General features: G+C 46.3%; 1 protein-coding gene across 1 annotated transcript in view; it reads right to left on the bottom strand.

The window, feature by feature from the left end:
• SORL1 (sortilin related receptor 1) overlaps nucleotides 1-14,590 on the bottom strand; it is a 607,546-nt gene that overhangs the window by 227,447 nt on the left and 365,509 nt on the right. The window contains exon 23 of the mRNA XM_086949665.1: nucleotides 453-622. Coding sequence (XP_086805791.1) covers nucleotides 453-622 — 170 coding nt within the window. The remainder of the gene's footprint in view (nucleotides 1-452; nucleotides 623-14,590) is intronic.

The following is a 14,590-nucleotide window of genomic DNA, read 5'->3' as shown; positions in this document are numbered from 1 at the left end:
CTGAAAATGTTCTGCAACACTTGCAGTCCTTATCCATGTGAGTAGGGTGTAGGCAATACAGACATACTTTTTTAAGATCCTTTGATAAAAGCCTCAGTTAACCACGTCTTACATGGTTTGAATAATTCCTTTATAGACCCATCTGCAAGGTTGTAAAATTGTCAGGGCAATCACAGCTCCAATGTAACTTGGTAGTTGGCGGTCAGGAAAAGTTTAAAGTAAAAGCTTCACAAAGAACTGAGCAGAGCTCAGGGAGACTCCCTTCATAGGATGTGGTGACTCAACAACAGGGAAGATTCAAGCATGTATATCTATCAAAATTAAAATACCGGAGAAACATTGGTAATGCATCAGAAATGTAGTAGAAATAAATACCTATGATCTCAACAATTTTTAAAATGAAAAAAGAATTGTGTATGTATTCTATATATGTTTATATATTTTTCACTTACATCCTTCTGGGGTTCTCAGAGTAATAATATCATTGGTATTGTAAACCTTTCTTAGGCACTGAACTTGCACTTTGACTTGATATGTTGTGTCGGGCTGAAGAAGTTTGACAGTAGTACTTGTTTTGTTGCTGTGCGTTTCTAAGACTTTCCAAGCACTTTCCCCAATTAACCTGCAAGAAAATTAAATAAACACAAATATTAGTGCAGCACTGTGTTTTTGTGAATGTAATATTTCAGTATATCTCTTACATTCTAATTGTGTTTGAATCTTAAGTGAGTAGCATAGGAGAATCCAGAAAGTGGTAGTACTCCAATTTAATGAAAACTGAATTGATAGGGGGGTAATAGAGAAGGATTTTACCACCTTGTCTCTGTGGAAATCAACAAAAGAAAAAGGTATGCTGTACCTAAATGGGACAAATGACAAAGGGGAGTAGGTCAGAGAAAAGGAGCCACTACAAAAAGAATATTTCATTTTTGGAAATAGGGCCCTCACACACCCTCGCAGGTGTCATGCTTTATCATCGGGCTTGCTGCTCATCGGGCCGGTGCTGCAATGCAATGCCTTAATATACTCCTTCCTTTCAAATTAGGTGCCCACGCATTTGGCACGCAGGGAGTTTTGAAAACGCGGCATCTAACATTATCTACTGGGCATTTTTATACGAAGTAAGTGGAAGTGCCAACTTTGGTCCAATTGGGCATACGCTTCTTGACAAGCTTGACAAAAAGACGTTTTATTTGTTTCTTTCTTAGAATCTTTCAGCAAGTTAAAAACGAAGGAAGTCCACGGCTGTGGCTTTTCTTTAAGTTTGGTAAGTAGCGGCTGTTGGTGGTCTTGGTTGAGGAGCGTTGGGCAAATTTAGTGAAAGCAAGGTTTTGACATTTTTGTCTTTTCTATTTTCTGTCTCCACAGTGTTTCTTGATCCTGATGAGAACCCCAGTATTGATCAGGGTTTGAAATGCGTAGACCTCTTTATTTACACTACCAAACAATAGCATTTAGCATTTTGTGATTAGGGTTTGGTGCACACTGAAGATAAATTGTAGATCTTTAGTAACTTAGAAACTGTTTGGTGACTATTATATGTCATGATGCTTTGTATGCAGTCTAATCAGAACTTATTATTGCTTTGTTTGGTGGGTATAAGGGCCTTCATTTAAGTTGAATAAGTCATATTGGCCCAAAAAGGACTTTGTGGTGTACGGTGAGTGTGGTAAGTGTTTGATTGTAGATAGAATGAATGTGACAGTGTGTTTGTAATAGTGATGGTAGCGATTGAAAATTGTAGTGTGTAGAAGGTATTTATTACATTTTTTTGGATTATATGTACGAATATGTTCCCTGTATGTGTTTCTCTATTGAAGACATTTTTGAATATTTGAAAATAAAGGCTACTATTGAGCTTATGGCTGCTTGGTTTGGATATCCTTGCACTATTCATTTAACTGTTTGAAATTTTCATCAGTACTGGCATCTTGGTTGTTTTTTGGTTTAGTTGACTCAGCCTTACTGATCAGAGTCAGGCCCGTTATTGTTATACAGTGAGGCTTAGTGTGTTTAATCACAAGTGTGGAACAGTTTGCAATTTATGTTTGATAGAGTGTAGGTGACAAGGGTGCACTTTACTTAGTTTTTTTTTTTTTCTGTGACTATGACTGAAGCCGACACATTTGCTTATAGTGAAGACCATATCAAAAAACATTTGAGCGCTCCACCTTTGTTCGCCTCGGCTACTCTAAGTTTGACAGCAAAAACTCAGAACGAATCGGACAAATTGCTACATCTTAAAAAGAAGCAAATAAGAACAGACTTACACGGACACTTCTTATTATAACATCTAAGGGAAGGTACAATACCTGCAGGCCTGCAAATTCGGAATATTCCAGTGGTGTTTACAGATGACCCTATCTATTAGAAGAAGTTTAGTCTGATAGAAAATAAAATGCAGTAGGGACCTTATGGTCCTTACTGTAGAAACAGTTCTCAGAAACTTTCAAAAGGAATTGGATGAAATATTTCTATTGGAAACGGAAGCACAAGTTATTACTTGTGTAACAATATATCTGTAAGAGACATTAGTTAGTGATAGATTCCTTACCTTAGAATATCCCCAGGCGTCAGACTGGATCCGGAAATTTTTGCGTAGCAATACGTCGTCTGCGGCTCCGCGTCCGTCGTCAGCGTCGTTAGCGCCGGAATGACGTCGTCGGAGTACTTAGACACCGCCCATGCGCGCTGACGTCAGTTCTGATACACAGCTTTTCTGCGCCAGATACGGAGACCCATGACAGAACCAACACTGGTGCCATGAAACTAGGGCCCTGAAAGGGGATGACCTTAACCCTAGATATCGGTTCGCAGAACGGGGAGGATGGGTGGGTCAGTAAGGAATCTATCACTAACTAATGTCTCTTACAGATATATCGTTACACAAGTAGTAACTTGTGCATCTGAAAGAGACACGTTAGTGATAGATTCCTTACCTTAGAATAGATACCCCAGCAATACCAACCCCAGTGGTGGGTCTGCGAACCAATAATCACACCAGAAAGTCCTTGGGGACGTAACGACCAAAGAAGCCAACCCTGTGGACTTGACTGTCCAGGCAGTAGTGTCTTGCGAACGTGTGCAACGAGGCCCACGTAGCTGCCTGGCAAATGTCCTGTAAGGGGACTCCTCGGCCCAAGGCAGTTGTTGTTGCCGTGGCTCGAGTGGAATGAGCCCGCAATCCAGCAGGGGGCTCCTTTTTGGCCATGGAGTAACATGCCTGAATACACATGATGATCCACCGCGAAATGGTCCTCTTGTATACCGCCTTTCCCTTCTTCGCGCCCACATAACCAACAAAGAGTTGGTCATCCACCCGGAACTGGCGTGTGCGATCTAGGTAATAAGAGAGCGCACGTTTTGGGTCCAGACGGTGGAGCCTCTCTTCCTCTTTCGAGGTATGCGGAGGCGGAAAGAAGGTGGGCAAGGTAATGGACTGCCCGATGTGGAAGGCCGTGACAACCTTGGGCAGAAAGGAAGGTCTTGTCCGCAACACAACCTTGTCCGGATGAACAGAGAGGAAAGGTGGAGTAAAAGAAAGAGCCTGGAGCTCACTCACTCTCCTAGCAGAGGTGATGGCAACCAGGAAAGCAGTCTTCAGGGTAAGAAGACGGAGAGGACATTTATGGAGCGGCTCAAAGGGAGAAGACATTAGATAAGTGAGTACAAGATTCAAGTCCCACTGGGGCATCACGAAGGGAACAGGAGGGAACATGTGTGTGATGCCCTTCAGAAATCTATTTACAATGGGGTCTTGAATAAGGAAGGCTGATCAGGTAGCCGTAAGAAGGCGGAAAGAGCAGAAAGGTACCCCTTAAGAGTGCCCAGAGCAGAGCCCTGCTGGGCAAGGGAAAGAAGGAAGAGTAGAACTTCAGAAAGGGGTGCAGAGAGAGGGTCCACAGCCTTTGCTGTGCACCATGCCACAAATCTGTTCCACCTGCAGGCGTATACCGACTTTGTGGAGGGAAGCCTGGCTGCCAGAATGATATCACAGACTTCGGGAGGCAAGTCAAATGAGCTCAATTGCCACCGCTCAATCTCCAAGCTTGTAGGTGGAGACTGGACAGGTTCGGGTGCAGGACCGTCCCCTGCTGCTGCGACAGAAGGTCCTCCCGAAGAGGCAGACGAATCGGGGGATCGACTGACATGCTGAGTAGCTCGGGATACCAGTATCTTCGTGCCCAGTCCGGAGCCACAAGGAAAACCTGGGCCCGGTCGCGCCTGATCTTCAGCACTCTGTGCAAAAGTGGTATAGGCGGCCAGGCGTACAATAGACCGCAACTACACTCGCAACGAAAAGCGTCTCCGAGCGAGTGCCGCCTTGGAAATTCCAACGTGCAGAACTGATGACATTGCGCGTTCTCTTCTGAGGCGAAAAGATCTAACCAAGGCTCTCCCCATTGCTGAAAGAGGCCTTGCGCCACGTCCGAGTTCAGACGCCATTCGTGATCCATCATGCACCGACGGCTGAGTTTGTCCGCCCTGGCATTCAGAGAGCCTGCCAGGTGTTGAACCACCAGGGTCACGCCCTGATATTCCAGCCACTGCCAGAGGCGCAGAGCCTCCTGGCATGGGGTCCACGACCCCACCCCGCCTTGTTTGTTGCAGTACCACATGGTGGTGGTGTTGACCGTGAACAACTGCACTACACTCCCCCGGACAGAGGGGAGGAATGCCTTCAGTGCTAGACGAATCGCCTGCAGCTCCGAAAGGTTGATATGGAGCCGGGACTCCGCGGAAGACCAGAGGCCTCTGATCTCTGCCTCGCCCATGTGGCCTCCCCAGCTCTGGAGGGACGCGTCTGTCAAAACCACGTGCTCTGGGTGGGGTAGGGAGAGGGATCTGCCACTGACCCAATTGCGGTCCGTGAGCCACCACTGCAGTTGTCTCGCAGTGCCCTCCGAGATCAAGACATGATCGGACAGGTTGCCTTGATGCTGGGCCCACTGAAACTTCAGGTCCCACTGCAGAGCCCGGATCCGCCACCGGGCGTGATGCACCAGAAGGATGGAGGAGGCCATCAGCCCCAGAAGCCGCAGAGTCAACCTGACCGAGACTCGGGATAAAGGCTGAAAGATGGGAATCAGAGCCTGTATATCCCGAACCCGCTGTTCGGAAGGGTAAACCCGAAACTGCGCCGAGTCAAGAACCGCTCCGATGAAGAGGAGCTAATGAGAGGGACACAGGTGCGACTTAGGCACATTGATGGGGAACCCCAGCAAATGCAGGAGGTCGGCCGAAGTCTGGAGGTGGCTGACGACTGTCTGGGGCGAGCCCGCCTTCAACAACCAGTCGTCTAGGTAGGGGAAGACTGACACCCCCAACCTGCTCAGATGAGCTGCGACCACCGCCATCACCTTCGTGAACACCCGTGGGGCGCTGGTAAGGCCGAAGGGGAGTACGGTAAACTGAAAGAGCTCTTGGCCTACCGTGAACCGCAGGTAACGCCGGTGGGCCGGCAGGACGGGGATGTGGAAATAAGCGTCCTGCAAGTCCAACGCTACCAGCCAGTCTTCTGGGTCGAGGGCAGCTAGGACCTGAGCCAAAGTCAGCATCTTGAACTTCTCCTTCCGGAGGAAGCCGTTGACGTTCCGCAGGTCCAAGATAGGGCGTAGGCCCCCTTTGCCCTTCTTGGGTACCAGAAAGTAGTGGGAGTAACATCCAAACCCTACTTCTGGCCCAGGAACAAGCTCAATGGCCCCCTTGGCCAAGAGGGCTGTGACTTCCTCTTGCAGAAGTTGCAAGTGATCCCTCGACACGCGGTGGCATTGCGGTGGTATGGATGGAGGGGTCACCTCAAAGGGGAGGGAGTGGCCCCTTTGCGCGATCTGCAGCACCCACCTGTCCGACGTGATAGTGCGCCAGTGGGAGAGGTGATGGCGAACCCTGCCTCCCACAGGCGTCAAATGGGCCTGAAAACTCGGAGGAAGGTTTTGAGGCGGGTGCTGTGGAGGGAGGTGTGGACTGGCCTCGCCGTTGTCCCCGACCGCCGCCACGGTGGTTTCCACGGCCGCCACCGTGCTGTTGAACATTCTGCGGCGCGTGGCTGGCAGCACGTGTGGGGGCGCCCCTTCCGTGGCCACGAAAGGAGCGAAAGGCACCCGATTGCTGGTGTGGGGCCGAGAGGCCCAATGACTTGGCTGTAGCCCTGGAGTCCTTAAATCGTTCCAGCGCATGGTCTGCCTTGTCGCCGAAGAGGCGACGGCCATCGAACGGCATGTCCAGAAGTGTGGCCTGGACATCGGCCGAAAAGTTGGCAGACCTCAACCAGGCGTGGCGTCGAACCGCCACCGTCGTTTCCATTTCCCTGCCCAGTGAGTCCGTGGTATCCAGCCCACACCGGATGGAATATCGCACTGCATCTCGGCCCTCCGCAAGGGTTTGGGCGAGTTTAGCTCGGACCTCCTCCGGACACTGTGGCAGCACGTCCGCAATCGCGTCCCACAGAGTGTGGGTGTAGCGGCCCAAGAGACAGGCGGTATTGACAGACCGCAGCCCTAAGCTTAGGGACGAGAACACCTTCTTCCCGAACTGTTCATATCTCTTGGATTCCCGGTCGGGCGGGGCCGACGGGAACGCGGTCTGGGAATTGGAGGCCTGGATCACCAGGCTCTCGGGGTGGGATGGGTGGACAAAAAGCAAGGGTCGCCCGGGGCTGGGCGGTAGCGTCTGGCCACGTTCCTATCCACAGGCGGACGGACCTGTGGCGTGCTTGGACCAAGTGCCCACAAGAACGTCACACAAGGCCTCATTGAACGGCAGCAGAGGCTCGCTGGAGCTTGACTGCGGTTTGAGGACCTCAGTGAGGAGGTTAGTCCTCACGACCGCGACGGAGAGCTCAAGGTTTAAGGCCTTGGCCGCCCTCGTCAACACTACACTATATGTAGACCCCTCCTCCGAAGCCACGGTCGGAGGAAAGACACATCCAGTGTCTGGCGAAGTGTCAATACCACTGGCCTCCCCAAGCACATATGTCCAGTCCTGTTGAGACTGGCACTTCAGTGCCAGAGGGTCCTCAGACCCCTCCCAATCTTCCTCGTCACCCGTTTCCTGTAAAACAGGATTAGTAGACGGGGCCTCCTCATGGAAATTAAAATCTCCAAAGGCCGTCTGAAGCGGCGCCCAGCGGCGCCATTCCGGCACCTGAGTCGGACCGTAGGGAACATTGGGGATGGCGTCCACAGTGGGCGCCGGGGGCGACACCCGTGGGGCCGGCGCTGGTGAGGTCGTGAGGTCGACCGGCGATGACCCAGATCCGGAAGCGGATCCAGTGAGGTCCTGCGGCGCCGGGACCGAAGTCGCTGGCGGCGTCTGGGCTGAAGCACCCAATGGTGTCCGGGCTGAAGCACCCGACCCGCTAGGGCCTCCAGTCAGGATAGTTGGGCCCGGAGGCGCCACGGAACCCGACTGAGGAGGGAGGGTCCTCATGGCCATGAGGTACCGCTCGATCTCCTCCGGCATCGCGCCGTGCCCAAGGACCCGAAGGTGTGGGGCAGGCAGCGACACTTGCGACTCCCGCGGAGCAGCGTGGGCGGTGTCGCCCGAGCCCCCGGCCGCATCGTGCAAGTGTCGGGGTGGGTTGGAGGAACGATGACTTCTCTCCGACCTCTCATGCCTCTTACCTAAGGACTTGGAGCCTGACGACCGGTGTCCACTCCCGGAGCTGCGATGACTCCGACCCCGCGACCTGTCCCTCGACCTCCCGTGGGACCGGGACCTGGAGTGGCGCGGGGCCGACTGCTGGAGCTCGAGCCGCTTGCGGGACCGCTCCCGCCTAGCCTTCGACGTCGGGGCCCGGCAGTCGGAGCAGGTGCGGTTGTCGTGGTCGAGGCCTAAGCACTTCAGGCACCGACGATGGGGGTCCGTAACCGACATCAGTCGGTCGCACTTCGAGCAGGGTTTTAACCCGGGCATCCCTACCGGCATCGATAGATTCGAAGACTCGAAGAAAGAAATGATCAAAAAGATCAAAGTTCAGTCAAAGAATGACTAGGGGTAGAGCTTCTCCGGATCTGCGATAGCTGGCGCGGAAAAAAGAAGAAGAACTGACGTCAGCCCGCATGGGCGGCGTCTAAGTACTCCGACGACGTCATTCTGGCGCTGCCGACGACGGCCGCAGAGCCGCAGATGATGCCTACCAACGCGCAGGGGTATTGCTACGCAAAAATTTACGGATCCAGTCTGACGCCTGGGGATATTCTAAGGTAAGGAATCTATCACTAACGTGTCTCTTTCAGATATAAAAAATAATCAGACAATTACAGATTAGAAGGCCTTACTAGATAAAGTTGATAAGGATATTTTAGAGTTCAAAGATTATACTATCAATCAAAAAACAAATCAGTTTGAAAAAGATAAAAGGAACTTCTCTTTAGACATCGTGTATCCATACTTACAAGCTGATTTTTACTCTAAAGTGGACTCACGAAGGTTTCTAACAGATAACCAGGGAAGATCAAAGAAACAATGTATCTCCTTCTCGGATACTTCATGTTCATCGGGAGGGGATACGGATAGTGGGGAAGGTCACCCCAATAGAAATAATAAATGGAATGGACGGCAACAACAGGGTTCTTCGTCTTTTTTAGGGCAAGGTCAACAGAGACCAAGGGGACTAACCAGATACAACAACCAGCCATGGGAGATGACAACGACAAAAATGAGATGGTTCCTCCATTTTTATCAATAAAAAAGCTAACGGAAGCAGAGAAATGCATTTTGACCAAAGGCCTCATGTTCGTTCTAACGCAAAGGATGACTTTCTAAAAATGAAAACAGAATTCATTGAATTCTGTCGTAAACTACGACTTAAAATGTTCTTCCTAGGTAATTATACACCAGACACCACAGAAGTTACTGGCCTCCGCAAAAAAGTCATCGTTTTGTCCTCCTGGTAATAAAATACCAAAAGAAATACTAATTTTTAAAAAACGGTATTATCAGGTATATCAGAGAAGGAGAAAAAAACAAATTATGTAAAACATAATATTTCGAAGGAACAACGCAAAGCATTATTCTCTTAAAAAAATTATCCCGCCGTCACTATTAAACAGGCGGACAAAGGAGGTGCAATTGTTGTTTGGGAAACTGATAATTACGTGACTGAGGTTTCAAAACAATTGAATGTCCGAGAATGCTATAGAAGAGTCTCAAAAGATCCAACTCCTGCATTACAAGGAGAACTCTTGTCTATCTTGAAGAATGGTCTTGAGCAGGGATTATTAGGCCCAAAAGAGTATAATTTTTTATAAAATAAACATCCAAGAACCCCAGTGTTCTATGTTTTACCAAAAATCCATCACAGTGAAAAAACCCTCCTGGAAGGCCAATTGTTTCTGGTTGCAGTTCTCTGATAGAAATGGTATCCAAATATTTTGACTACTTTTTGAAGGAATTTATGGGACATGTAAAATATTATCTGAAAGACACCACAGATTTCATTAATAAATTGGAGACCATACCATTTAACAGTGAGACTGATATATTAGCAACCCTAGACGTGACTTCATTGTATACGCAAATACCACAAGATAAAGCTGTAGAAGTGCTCTTCCACTTCTTGGAAAAACGTGAAAAACCGGTTAGAGTCCCCACTGAATTCATAACCAAATTGGCTTCATTTGCATTAAAGAAAAATTACTGTACCTTTGGCGACGACTTCTTTTTTCAAACTAAGGGAGTCGCGATGGGTTGTCCTTTTGCTCCTGAGTTGGCAGTTTTATTCATGTCAATGTATGAAGACACTTTTGTTTACAATAATAATCCTTTCTCTCCCAACATAACCACCTGGCTATGTTTTATTGATGACGTTTTTTTTTGTCTGGACTGGGAATGAGATACATCTTATGGCATTTTTTGATTGGCTTAACCAGAGGACAAGGGATATCAAATTCAGCATCTCTCATTCTGTACATAAAATATCATTTCTTGATGTGGAAGTACATCCAGCAGGAGGCGGTTTGATAACAACTTTATTTAAGAAGAAAACAGACAGGAATAATGCACTCCTTTTTTCCAGCAACCATCCGATGAGTTTGAAGGAAAACTTGCCCTACGGGCAATTTTTAAGAATTCGTAGGAATTGTTTTTACAGAGATGACTACACTACAAATGCAAAAATTTTAGCAGGGAACCTATGGGACCGTGGGTACCCCAACAAATTAGTCAAAACAACTATGAAACGCGCATGGTGTACCCTGAGGGAAACACTGCTCGAAAGACGTGGAAAATCATCCTTGGAACGTGAAGTTTGCGTATCACCTTTTTGTCCGAATTCTAATAATCTGAAAAAGGTAATCCTTCAAAATTGGCATCTAATAAGAAACCTGGATCAAGACTTCTCGTCTGTCCCTTTGTTTGCCTTCAAGAAAGAAAGGAGCATTTCCAACTACATTGTGAGAGCAGCAATGAAAAAACAGCCTAAACAAACGCTAAGGGACCTAATGGGTCTCCAACCAATAACAGGACACCATAGATTTGGTACCTGTGTCTGTTGTGACCAAACTATAGAGGGATATCTATTTTTACACAGAAATGTCCACTGGAAACACAACTCATTCACCAATTGTAAAACGAGATACGTGGTTTACGAGATTGTATGCCCATGTGGATTGCTATACATTGGTAAAACTAATCAAGAGATACGCCAACGAATCTCTCAGCACAAATCCCGCATTAGGAACGCTGTTTTAACAGCTCCTTTGGTTAACCATTGGATAAAAAAGTCCCACATGGAAGGTGATGTTCGGTGGACTGTAATTTTTAAAGTAAAACGTGATCCTAGAGGTGGAGACATTGATTTGAAGCTATCGCAAAAAGAAGCCATGCTGATACTAAAATTGGACACGGCCGTGTCAGGTTTTAATGAAACTTCCAAATTATATAAATTGTAATATACATCCTTGCAGGCATCATCTTTCTTCTCCAAGCCCAATCAGCATGTAGGTATCTCATCAAAGATAACACTAAGCAGCCATACGTTTGTCACACTCCCTCCCTTTGGGTTAATATCAGCCATATAATAGTCCATGTGACCATTCTAGTTACACTTTATTATTCAATATGCAACATAGTCCTACTTGTTTAATTTAATGCTTTCCACATAAAAACTTTACACGTTCTGAGCAATTGTGCAAATATGAACGCAGTCCGGATTCAAACTGCTTCTCCCGGTTTGCCACGTAACTCTCCGGCACTGGTGACTGTAGCCCCGGCCGTATTTGTGGAGAGACTACATTTCCTGATATATCGTGCAATTATCACGTGCTCCACCGGCAATGAACTACAGTTCCCGACATGCCACAGAAGGAATTATCTTCCGGCGGGCAAAATACCTGCTCCACCAGAGAACAACTGTCTGCACAGATGGCAGATTGAGACAGCAGCCGTTAAGACGGTAAGCCATGACAATTCGGTAATCGGCTCAATGAAATGCCGTTTTAAGCGAAGGAGCGGGCAGTAATTACAGTCTCTTATTTACAGCGAACAAGCTTTTGCAAGTGATTACGGCAAGGGGAAGTGTAACCTAATGCGATCCCACGCGGAGGCACCGTACTGAGAAGGTATGCCTCGTATTGATTGAAAAGTGTAACTTTTGACCATTGTACAAACACAAAATGAGGGAATCAGGCATCAATTAATATACTCCTTCCTTTCAAAATAGGTGCCCACGCATTTGGCACGTAGGGAGTTTTGAAAACGCTGCATCTAACATTATCTACTGGGCATTTTTATACGAAGTAAGTGAAAGTGTCAATTTTGGTCCAATTGGGCATACACTTCTTGACAAGCTTGACAAAAGGAAGTTTTATTTGTTTCTTTCTTAGAATCTTTCAGCTAGTTAGAAAACGAAGGAAGTCCACGGCTGTGGCTTTTCTTTAAATTTGGTAAGTAGTGGCTGTTGGTGGTCTTTGTTGAGCAGCGTTGGGCAAATTTAGTGAAAGCAAGGTTTTGACATTTTTGTCTTTTTTGTTTTCTGCCTCCACAGTGTTTCTTGGTCCTGATGAGAACCCCAGTATTGATCGGGGTTTGAAACGCGTAGACCTCCTTATTTACACTACCAAACAATTGTATTTAGCATTTTGTGATTAGGGTTTGGTGCACACTGAAGATAAATTGTAGATATTTAGTAACTTAGAAACTGTTTGGTGACTATTATATGTCATGATGCTTTGTATGCAGTCAAATCAGAACCTATTATTGCTTTGTTTGGTGGGTGTAAGGGCCTTCGTTTAAGTTGAATAAGTCATATTGGCCCAAAAAGGACTTTGTGGTGTGCGGTAAGTGTTTGATTGTAGATAGAATGAATGTGACAGTGTGTTTGTAATAGTGATGGTAGCGATTGAAAATTGTAGTGTGTGGAAGGTATTTATTACATAGTTTTTGTATTATATGTATGAATATGTTCCCTGTATGTGTTTCTCTATTGAAGAAATTTTTGAATATTTGAAAATAAAGGCTACTAATGAGCTTATGGCTGCTTGGTTTGGATATCCTTGCACCATTCATTTAACTGTTTGAAATTTTCATCAGTACTGGCATCTTGGTTGTTTTTTAGTTTAGTTGACTCAGCCTTACTGATCAGAGTCAGGCTCGTTATTGTTATACAGCAATGCCTGATGGGCAGCCTCAAGGGGGCACTTTATCGGAGATCTTTTTTCGAATCCGTGCTGTGAAGTGCAAGTTAAGGGCCCTCTGTGTAGATTGAGGAAACATAAGTGTCGATGTAGTGATTAGTGACTTAAAAAAGCATAGGAACGTCTCATATCCAATGTTAATCCATGAGTATGCCTGACTTGTTAAAAAGATGATGTCGCCAGTGGGGAAAATGATCCCTGGTGACTTATAAGGTCAACATGTTTCATGCCGTCACTTAGTCAAGGTGTGATCTAGGGCATTTCTTCAGGACAGCAACCTTTATAACTAATTTACACAGTGTCTGGGACCAAGGATGCAATAAGTAGTGTCCAAACATAAAGCACCCTATAAGTGTACCTGCAGAATGTAAAATCACTATTCCAATGAGAAAGTGAGGCACACGAGAAGGGGTATGTCGTTGGTGAAGTTCTCTAATGGAGGACCACGCTAGCATTTTTAGAGTTTATCTCAGTGTTTCTCTAGGGGTAGTGATAACATCACCCTTATATTGATTTTACATTCTGCAGTTACACTTATAGCGTACTTAGTGTTTGGACACTACTTGTTGCATCCTTGGTCCCAGACACTGTGTAGATTAGTTATAAATGTTACGGTCCTGAAAATTGTTGACCTTATAAGTTACTAGGATCATTGTCCCCACTGGTGACATTACGTTTTTATTGTCAGGCATACTCATGGAGTAAAATTTGATTTCAGACTTGCCTAGCATTTTTTAAGTCACTAATCACTACATCGACATCTAAAAAGGGCCCTTAACTTCCACTTCACATCACACCTTTGGAGTAAGATCTTGGATAAAGAGTCCCCTTGAGGATGCCCATCAGGCACTGCAGCGCTGGCCCAATGAGAAGCAAACCCGATGATGAAGCAGGACACCCGCAGGGGTGTGTGTGGACCCCATTTCCAATAAGGAACTCCTCCACTTGTAGTGGATCCTTTTCCCTGACCCACTCTCCTTTGTCTTTTGTCCCTTTAAGGAATAGTATACCTTTTTCTTTTGACAACTAACAGTGGAGCATGTATACTGGACCTTTATGCACACTAGGTTCCAAGTTTTTTGTGATGGATTTGTGGAAATCAATACATTAGAAACAAAAATAAGCACTGGCAAAGCCAAAAAAAGGACATTAGTGCATAACAACAGAAATGGCTGATTAGACAACCACTGTGGAATGGGCTTTCATATGAAGTAAATACAATTCAAGATGGCCACCTATGGGTGTGCATGCATGAATGAAAACTAAGAAGCTCTTGGCCAGGGAGCAGTTTGCAGCTGCCAGATCACTGCAGAAAAAAATATTTAAAAGCGACATGGGGAGCTACATATAACAAGCCAAGTAGACCAGTAGCAGCATGCAGCTGCAAGAACCTTGCAAAACATGTAAAATACAATTATTTTATATAGCGTGTGAAGGAGGAACAGAGTGAAGGACAGAAAGAGAGCGGCCAAGCATCAGTATGTGTCACAAGGAAAAAATAGAAATAAATTGAAGAAAAAACAAAGCAGGGAAGGGAGAACAACAGAAGAGATGTGGGTGGAGCAACAGGTACAGTAGAAAGATGTCCAGGGTAAAAATGTGGAACAAAGTGTGCACAAAAAGTTAAAGAAAAAACATGCACTCATTTGGAGCACTTCGAGAAAAAGAAAAAAGTAGTTCTCTGGTTATAAGTATAGGAAGGGAAAAAACACATCTAGTCAAATGCTGCTACGCTCCAGGGGAGGGACAAAAATAAGAAAGAAAGCTACGAAAGAAGTAGGAAGTACATTAAATTGAAAATAAAGCTAAGCAATGATAAGCAGAGGGCAGCCTCAAAAATACCATTTCTATCTCAAATCAATGTGTCTTTGACAACTTCCAGCTAAAAGATGGCTTTCAGCCATCTCTAGCAGGGACCCAATTTGGGTGGCAGCTCACAGGAAGGGGAAAGG

Source organism: Lissotriton vulgaris, unplaced genomic scaffold (genome assembly GCF_964263255.1).
Source record: "Lissotriton vulgaris unplaced genomic scaffold, aLisVul1.2 SCAFFOLD_911, whole genome shotgun sequence".
Classification (NCBI taxonomy): Eukaryota; Metazoa; Chordata; class Amphibia; order Caudata; family Salamandridae; genus Lissotriton; species Lissotriton vulgaris.
This window is presented reverse-complemented; position numbering and strand designations above follow the sequence as displayed.